This window comes from Sus scrofa, chromosome 6 (assembly GCF_000003025.6).
Source record: "Sus scrofa isolate TJ Tabasco breed Duroc chromosome 6, Sscrofa11.1, whole genome shotgun sequence".
Lineage (NCBI taxonomy): Eukaryota > Metazoa > Chordata > Mammalia > Artiodactyla > Suidae > Sus > Sus scrofa.
In genome coordinates, this window is record NC_010448.4 from 91,336,694 (window position 1) to 91,346,486 (window position 9,793).

Sequence of the window (9,793 nt, forward strand, 5' to 3'; positions counted from 1 at the left end):
AACCTTTAAGGGCTCTTATTATTCTGCTTAAATATCAGAATTTTTACTGAATCTTTTTTTTAATCCTAGATTCAATATGAAGTAAAATACCAGAACGTGAAACATAGTCTTTGCAGTAATGCCTGTTTTTCCAAGTTTCACTCTGCTAACAACCTCATCATGAACTGTTGTGAGAACTGTGGAGCTTACTGTTACACCAGCTCTAATCTGTTTGATATGCTTCAGATGGAAGGACAGTCTCATTCCTTTAATAGTTCAAAGAGTATCATAGCATATAAGCAGGTATGAATAAAGATCTGTTGCATCAAGTGAGACTACTCCATTTGAAATTTGAATTTGATTGTATAGGACTCGGGGAAAATAAAAGGAAGATTGAGTCCCTTCGGTTAGTTGGCTTGTGATTGTTTGCACTTTAGGAAAATGTGAGGGTATAGATTTTAGTATCATTGGGAATAGAATAGTCTATGGTCAGTGAGACTCAACCACAAAAGTGTTTTTATCTTTAATTCCATGTATTTAATTCTTACACCTAAGCAAGGTTAAGGTGAATCAAGAATGTCACATGCTTTTCCTCAATCAGGAGTCATAGGAGGCAATAAACCAAAGAGAAGTAATCCCCCCTGTTGCTGATAGGAAGAGGCTTGGGTGGGTGGCTGTGAGAGCAGAGAAGCTGGCCCTGATCTGTTGGACTAAGTGAGATAATCACAATTAGCGATCTGAGCCCCTTTCATGAGGTGGACTGTCAAAATATTTTACTCTTTCAGATGATGCTTGAAACTCAACTCTCTGTATAAATTCTTCCTTAAAAACAAGCAATTGAACAATTAAAACAAGCTACAATTCAAATAGGTAATTTGTGAGCCACATTTTTTCTATGGCAGAAAGCCTACACCATGAGAATATCCTGCCTTGGGACCAAAAATAGGAAAATAGAAGGCATAGAACCCTTTATCTGAAAGCAATTAATGCCATTCCTTCCTTTCTTTATCCCTCACACTCAGTAAATCTTGTTCTATTTTTAAGAGCCTGTATTTGACTACTCAGCCTATGTGATAGAGCAGGGTTCATGTGGCTATATGAGTTAAAAAGCACCACCTAATACGCTCTGCTGCATTTAAGATATTGTGATAGTGGAGTTCTCATTGTGGCCCAGTGGAAACAATTAAGACTAGGAACCATGAGGTTTCGGGTTCAATCCCTGGCCTTGCTCAGTGGGTTAAGGATCCAGTGTTGCTGTGAGCTGAGCTGTAGGTTGCAAACGTGGCTTGGATCTTGCATTGCTGTGGCTGTGGTGTAGGCCGGCAGCTGTAGCTCCGATTGGACCCCTAGCCTGGGAACTTCATATGCTGCAGGTTCGGCCCTAAAAAAAGCAAAAAAAAAAAAAAAAAAAATCGTGCGATAGTGATAATGGAGAAAACCCATATTGTTAGTGAACTATAATCAAGAATTAGAAAAATATTCAAACCTATGAATCCAAAAATGGGGTGCCTTTTAATTTTTTTTTTTTTTTTTTTTTTTTTTTAATTTTCCCACTGTACAGCAAGGGGGTCAGGTCATCCTTAGATGTATACATTGCAGTTACAGTTTTTTCCCCCACCCTTTCTTCTGTTGCGACATGAGTATCTAGACATAGTTCTCAATGCTATTCAGCAGGATCTCCTTATAAATCTATTCTAGGTTGTGTCTGATAAGTGCCTTTTAATTTAAAAAATGGCTTGTTTGGTTTAATTGTAAATAATTTGGCCACATCTTTTTTTCTTTTTTCCTTTCTTTTTTGTCTGCACCACAGACAAAATATGGGATTCCTAAGCCAGGGATCAGATCCCAGCCACAGTTGTGGCAATCCCAGATCCTTTTAACCCACTGTGCCGGGCTGGAGATCAAACCTGCATCCAGGCCCTGCAAAGATGTCGCCGATCCCATTGTGCCACAGTGGGAACTCCCAAGCACATCCTCTTTTTCTTCTTTTTTTTTGCTTTTTAGGGCCAAATTTGCAGTATATGGAAGTTCCCAGGCTGGGGGTCGAATCAGAGCTATAGCTCCCAGCTTGTACCACAGCCACAGCAATGTTAGATCTGAGTCACATGTGCCACCTATACCACAGCTCATGGCAACACTAGATCCTTAACCCACTGAGCAAGGCCAGGATCGAAGCCATATCCTCATGAATACCAGTCGAGTTCTTAACCCACTGAGCCAAACAGGAACTGCCACATCCTCTTAATAGAGTATATTAGTTAAGTATTAGCTTTTCTAATAAATAAAAAATTATTTTAAAATTATTACACTATAATTTTTTAGTTAATGTTAAATATTGGTGAGTTGTTATATTTCTGAAAATGTCAAAATTCATACTAATAAATATGTACTTTTATTTGACAAATATAATTACTGTGACAAAAAATAGTAATTTTCAGAAAATTACCCTGCTTTTTGTATCATTGTTCCTTTGCCAGTATCCCTTTCTTTCACAGAAAATCTGTATTCACAATGTACTGTGTTCTATACCTCCACTGCTTGTATGCTGCTTTCTTTTTTTTTTTTTTTTTGTCTTTTTTTTTTGTTGTTGTTGTTGTTGTTGCTATGTCTTGGGCCGCTCCCGCGGCATATGGAGGTTCCCAGGCTAGGGGTTGAATCGGAGCTGTAGCCACCGGCCTACGCCAGAGCCACAGCAACGCGGGATCCGAGCCGCGTCTGCAACCTACACCACAGCTCACGGCAACGCCGGATCGTTAACCCACTGAGCAAGGGCAGGGACCGAACCCGCAACCTCATGGTTCCTAGTCGGATTCGTTAACCACTGCGCCACGATGGGAACTCCGTGCTGCTTTCTTAAAATGTGCTTGCAATGTTTACCTAAAGTTAGCCTAGAAAACAGTGATTTCAGGACTTCCGTCGTGGCGCACTGGAAACAAATCCGACTAGGAACCATGAGGTTGCAGCTTCGATCCCTGGCCTCGCTCAGAGGGTTAAGGATCCAGCGAGGCTGTGGTGGAGGCTGGCGGCTACAGCTCAGATTAGACCCCTAGCCTGGGAACTTCCATATGCTGCGGGGGCGTCCCTAAAAAGACAAAAGACAAAAAGAAAACAGTGATTTCCCACAGTATCTTGTAATATGTGTTAGGCAGACCTCTTTGGCTCCTCCTTAGCACCAGTAGAAGGCTTTCTTAAGTTGATGCTCAAGTTGGCATTGAGGAAAGATCTATAAGACTTTCGTTCATTTATCCAGTTGGCTTTGGTTGCCTGGGATGATGAGAATCTTTTATGACTACTTTCTTCATTGTATTACGATTGCTATTAATCTATCTATCTGACAAGTACTACAAATCGACAAATAGTTCTCTAGCATTGATTTTCCTTCATTTTAGTCTTTACAAATCTACAAGTGCCTTTTTTTCTGGTTTTGGTTTTTTTGTTTGTTTTTGATTTTTGATTTTTAGGGCCCACCCATTGCCTATGGAAGTTCTCAGACTAGGAGTTGAATCAGAGCTACAGCTCCTGTCCCACGCCACAGCCACAGCAACTCAGGATCCTAGCCTCATCTGTGACCTACACTGCAGCTCACAGCAATGCCAGGTCCCTGACCCACTAAGCAAGGCCAGGGATTCAACCTACACTATCATGGATTCATTTCTGCTGCACCACAGTGGGAACTCCCTTTTTCTGGTTTTTAAGGAAGTGCAAAAATATAACTTCATTGTTGTTATTAATAATATTTCAAATAAGAGGGATGGTAGTGGGTATATGTCATATACTAGGAATATAAATATTATTTTACTTTCTGACAGAAACCAGCCAAAACACTTATATCTGTTGTTTGCAAATCATTGAAGTCCTCAGATGAAATAATTGAGACTACCAATGACCTGGGGAAGACAGAGCTTTTCTGTTCTATTAATTGTTTCTCCACTTATAGTAAAACTAAGATGGACTCTTCTACAGGTAATACTTGTTTATCAGTTATCAAAGATTTAGTTTAAAAGTCAAAATAATCTAAAACTTGTTTCTAAGAAATGTTTTCCAGTATTTTTGCATAAAAGGAAGACTACTTCACCACCAGAAATTTAATATTTATTTGTAAAGATTGTTGTATTGGAATATAGAATCTTCTCTTTAGCCCCGCTTTATAAAAATGAGTCTATTCGATTACATTTTTCACATGAAGTAGAGTTAGTTGGAAATTCCTTGATGTTCACTAATAGACAAAGCCAGATAATTCAGGGCCAACTATATATTCCATCAAATAGCCTCATGTAGGAGCAGTCGTTCTAGTAATTACATGGACAGTGGAGTGAATGATTCCTCTGAGGCTTGTCCATCATGCATATTGGCTTATTATAGAAATCTCTCCAGTAGGAACTTAGATACCACCTAGCTCCATTTGTATTGAGAAAGATGAATCCTGAAAGAGTTACAAATGATATTCATTAGGGGATTCTATAGAATCTCTTTTCTGTTCTTCATGGGTAATATCTCAGTAAAGATTTGTGTGACATTTTAAGTGAATAGAATGAAAGAACTGAGAAATTGTGTGCAAAGGTGAAAGATAAAATGGTGGGAAATGTAAATTATCAGTATAAATGTTATCCTAAAGAACCTGGCTATCCCTAAACCCTAATAAAAATTACTCTAATACCCAGCAGTACTTAAAGCTATCAGATATTGGCAGTATTTGTTGAAACACTTGTTATTAAACAGTATTTTCTGATGAATTGATTCTGCCTAATTTATAAGAAATTTTTAAATTGTTTTATCAGTAAATGTTCCCATGGTGCATGATGCTTCAATGGATCTCCTTTCTCCAAAGAAAGATACAACTCCAGTTATAAGCAATATAATGTCATTGGCAGATACTCATGATACCCTGCCCATCATGAACGCTGATGTATTACAAGGTAAAAATTGATGTGAAGATGTCTGACATACAGTTTTCCCATACTTGATTAGAATATAGAATCTCTCTTTTAAGTTTTCTTTTGTTGCCTAATATGAAATAAGCAATTATACTTAATGATGCTATTTTATAGATTGGTATAAGACCTTGAATTACTGCTTTATTTTAACAGGTACAGTTTCTTCAGTAACAGCAAATGTCATTTCGGATGTAAGTTTTATTCTTACTGTTTTTGCTCTGTCTCTTCTTTTTTTTTTTTTCTTTTTTTCTTTTTTTCTCTTTTTGGCTGTGCTTGCAATATGTGGAAGTTCCCTGGGCCCAGGATTGAACCTACACCACAGCAGCAACCTGAGCCACTATGGTGACAACACTGGATCCTTAACCCACTAGGCCACTGGGGGACTCACAGTCTCTTTTAACTTTTCCTTTTCTTAAACGTACTCTGTGTGTGTGTGTGTGAGAGTGAGCATATTCATTCCTGTCTCAATGTACAGCAATAAACTTTTTTTTTTCTTTTTCTTTTTCTTTCTTTTTTTTTTTTCTTTTCGCTTTTTAGGGCCACACCTGCAGCATATGGAAGTTCCCAGGCTAGGGGTTGAATTGGAGCCTCACCTGCAGCCACAGCCACAGCAGTGCTGGATCCCAGCTGGGTCTGCAATCTACACCACAGCTCACGACAAAGCTTAACCCACTGAGTGGGGCCAGGGGTCAAAACCGAATCCTCATGGTTACTAGTTGAGTTCGTTACTGCCGAGTCATGATGGGAACTCCCAGTAAACACCTTTTTGTATTCACATTCAGCTTCTGAAATCTCAAGTTTGACATGAAATTATTAATAAGAATACTAAATTATATATAATTGCTAGTGTTTCCCCCTATTGGAGCTCATACTATAACTACTATCATCTATTGATTTTGTTATTAGAATGGATGTGTTTGATTTTTTTTTTTTTTTTTTTTTTTTTGTCTTTTGTCTTTTTGTTGTTGTTGTTGTTGTTGTTATTGTTGCTATTTCTTGGGCCGCTCCCGCGGCATATGGAGGTTCCCAGGCTAGGGGTTGAATCGGAGCTGTAGCCACCGGCCTACACCAGAGCCACAGCAACGCGGGATCCGAGCCGTGTCTGCAACCTACACCACAGCTCACGGCAACGCCGGATCGTTAACCCACTGAGCAAGGGCAGGGACCGAACCCGCAACCTCATGGTTCCTAGTCGGATTCGTTAACCACTGCGCCACGACGGGAACTCCATGTTTGATATTTTAATTTATTATTTGAAAACTGTTAAATGTTATCATTCTTCTCCCAAGATTTCTAAGATTTCACCCTGTGAATCAAGTAATGGTGTTGCTGATGTGGAGCAGCCAAGCCTTTCACCATCTTCATCAGTACTTGGTCAGCACACAGTTGGCTCCAGTACAGAAGTACAAAAAGATCATGTGTCAAACCAAGATGCTACATACAATATGAAATCTATGAAAATAAGCGATGGACTATGTCATCCAAAATTTACATCCAAAGTACAAAAAGTTAAAGGTAAATCACGAAGTATTAAAAAATCTTGGTGTTCAAATTTTCAGCAATTAGAAAACAGTATTAAAAAGGATGTGATATTCTGTTATTCGTGCCATTTGTTCTGCCAGAAAATTTTTAGCTGTAGAGGAGAATCATTTGCAGCCCAAGGAATTTCCAATTGGAAAAAAGCTCTGGAAAAATTTAGAAAGCATGAAAAAAGTGAAATGCATTTGAAGTCATTGCAGTTTTGGAAGGAACACCAGTTTTGTGAAGAAGTTGTTAGTGATGAAGCTGTTAATGACAGTTTATCTAAACATTCGAAACAGATTGATGGAAATAAAAAATACCTAAAGCTTATAATTGAAAATATTTTATTTCTTGGAAAGCAGTGTTTACTTATAAGAGGAAATGACCAGTCTATTTCATCTGTGAATAAAGGCAATTTTTTAGAATTGTTAGAAATTCGAGCAAAAGATAAAGGAGAACAGGTATTTCAACTTATGAATTCGCAAGTTGACTTCTATAATAGTACACAAATTCAAAATGATATTATTGAAATAATAAAGAGTGAAATGTTGCAAGATATTGTGAATGAGATCAATGTCTCCTCAGCTTTTTCAATAATATGTGATGAGATAACTGATAGTGCCACTAAAGGGCAGCTCTCAATTTGTGTAAGGTACCCACAAAAAACATCAAAAACTATATTAATTAAAGAAAGATTTTTGGGTTTCATGGATTTTGAAGAGAAGACTGGGACTAGCTTACATGGGACTATTAAAACTTACCTGCAGCAAATTGGAATTGATTTGAATAAAATACGAGGCCAGGCATATGATAGTACCAGTAATTGGAGGGAGAAATTTAATAAAATTGCAGCAGAATTCAAGAAGGAAGAGCCAAGAGCTTTGTACTTACATTGTTATGCACATTTTTTGGATTTAGCGGTGATTAGATTTTGTAAAGAAGTAAAAGAGCTCCGAAGCGCTCTAAATACTCTCAGTTCTTTGTTCAACACTATTCATATGTCTAGGGAAATGTCTGCACATTTTCGAAACATTTATAAACTAAGTCAAAACAAAACATGCAAGAAAGATACCTCGCAATCATGTTGGACAGTCCGTGATCGTACATTACTGTCTGTGATTGAGGGTCTTCCAGAGATCATTGAAACACTGGAAGTTCTGTCAAGCCATTCTTCAAACACAAGTTCAGCTGATGAATTGAGTGGTTTGTTGGCATTGGTTTCCAAATTTGAATTTATCTTTTGTTTGAAATTTCTTTATCGAGTACTAAGTGTTACAGGAATTCTTTCTAAGGAGCTTCAAAGTGAAACCATAGACATTTTTTCTTTGTCTTCAAAAATAGAAGCAATCTTGGAATGTTTATCATCTGAAAGAAATGATAACTATTTCAAAACTCTCTGGAATGGAGCAGAAGAAATTTGTCAAAAAATAACTTGTAAAGGTTTTGAGGTTGAAAGACCTTCATTTCAGAAAAGAAAAAAACTTAAGAAAACAGTAGATCTTGGCAATTCAGAGTGCACGTTTTTTCCTGCCTCAACAGAAGAACAATATAAAATTAGCATTTATTACCAAGGCTTGGATACTATATTACAAAATTTAAAATTGTGTTTTTCAGAATTTGATTACTGTAAGATGAAGCAAATTTCAGAACTGTTATTTAAATGGAATGAACCATTAAATGAAGCAGCAGCCAAAGATGTCCAAGAATTTTATAAACTTGATGCAGACATCATCCCAGAACTTAGATTTTATCGGCAATATGCAAAGCTCAACTTTGTCCTAGAGTATGATTGTATCAACTTCAGCAATCTTGGTTATTTGTTTATTCAGCATGGTCTTCACAATAATATTCCTTGCATATCAGAGCTATTATATACTGCTTTGTCTTGGCCAGTTATTTCAGCAAGTGTTGAAAATTCATTTTCTATACTGGCTCGTCTTAAAACATATTTATGTCATACCAGGGGACAAGAAAAGCTTAGTGGCTTGGCCCTAATGGCTGTTGAGCAGGAATTAGTAAGTAAACTGATGGAGCCTGAAAGACTCAATGAAATTGTGGAAAAATTTATCCTTCAGGTGAAAGAAATATAATAGTCTCTAACTTGAATTTATGTTAAAGAATTTTTCTTTTGGATATTGCAGTTTTTATTTCAGTTTTTCTGTCTTATAAGAAAAATCAGAACATGTAATATTCACTAGGTTCAAAATTCATGACACAGTGATGTACAGTGAAATGTCTCCTTCTCTTAATACCCAGTTCCCACTCCCAGAAGTATTACCTGTTTTTTAAATATCCTTCTGGAGATACTTATTCAATGTACTCTGCAGTGCACACTGTTTAACTTGCCTTTTTCACTTAACATATTTTTGAGATTGTGCCATATTTGTACCTAAAGAATTTCTTGATTCTTTTTTTTACAACTGCATGAGATTTAATTCTATGAATATATCATAATATATTAGAGCAGCCCTGTAGTTCCCTTGTGGCAGAGCAGGTTAAGTATCCAGCACTGTCACTATAGCTTCCTGGGTCTCTGCTGTGGCACAGGTTGGATTCTTGGCCTGGAATTTCTATATGCTGCAGGTGTGGCCAAAAGAACAGAAAAATATTGGAGTAGTCCCTACTGATAGACATTTTAATTCTTTCTAATCTTCTAGTGTTACAAATAATGCTGCATTTAATAACCAGTACATAGGTCATATTGCACATGAGTGAATTGCTATAAGATAAAACTTTAAATTGGAATTATTAGGTCAGAAGATTTTTGCATTTTTTATTTGATATATTAACAAATTGCTTTCTACAAGGATTATGCCAGTTTATAGTCCTATCAACAATGTGTAACAGTGCCTGTTTCTTTGAATCTTGATAAAGTGTTAACAAACATTTTGATCTTTGCCAATCTGTTAGTTGAATAATGGTATGGTATGTTAATCTCTGCAGAGATTAAATCACAGTGGAATTTTTTTATTTTCACTTAAGAATAAGGTTGAATATCTGCTTGAGCCATTTGTATTTCCTTTTCTGTGAAATCTCACATTTAAACATTAAAAATCTAAATATTGCTGTATTTTTGGTTGATACAATAGCTTGATGACATAATAGGAATTCTTAATGTACTTTATTAAATTATGACTATTTTCAAATAATTCTGAAAAAAATGACTCTTTTTCTATCTTTATACTTCAGAAGAGTTTAGATAACAAAAGAAATGTGTTCCTCTAAGACTTGAAAGAATTTAGTGGTAGATATATCTGAGCCTGGGTTGTTTTTTGTTTTTTTGTTTTTTTTCCAAGAATATTTCTCCGCCACTTTTCTCTTGCTATTTCTTTTTCTCATCAGTTTTACTTTGTTTTGTG

General features: G+C 36.6%; 1 protein-coding gene across 9 annotated transcripts in view; it reads left to right on the forward strand.

Moving 5' to 3' along the window:
* The window catches only part of ZMYM1 (zinc finger MYM-type containing 1), a 34,123-nt gene extending 24,540 nt beyond the window's left edge, over positions 1 to 9,583 (forward strand). For 8 of the 9 annotated variants that reach the window (XM_021095888.1, XM_021095889.1, XM_021095887.1 and 5 more), the window contains 5 exons: positions 70 to 282; positions 3,789 to 3,942; positions 4,758 to 4,895; positions 5,067 to 5,104; positions 6,203 to 9,583. In XM_021095888.1, the coding sequence (XP_020951547.1) occupies positions 70 to 282; positions 3,789 to 3,942; positions 4,758 to 4,895; positions 5,067 to 5,104; positions 6,203 to 8,524 (2,865 nt within the window). In that variant the 3' untranslated portion in view covers positions 8,525 to 9,583. The remainder of the gene's footprint in view (positions 1 to 69; positions 283 to 3,788; positions 3,943 to 4,757; positions 4,896 to 5,066; positions 5,105 to 6,202) is intronic. The other variant, XM_021095895.1, reaches the window with a different exon arrangement.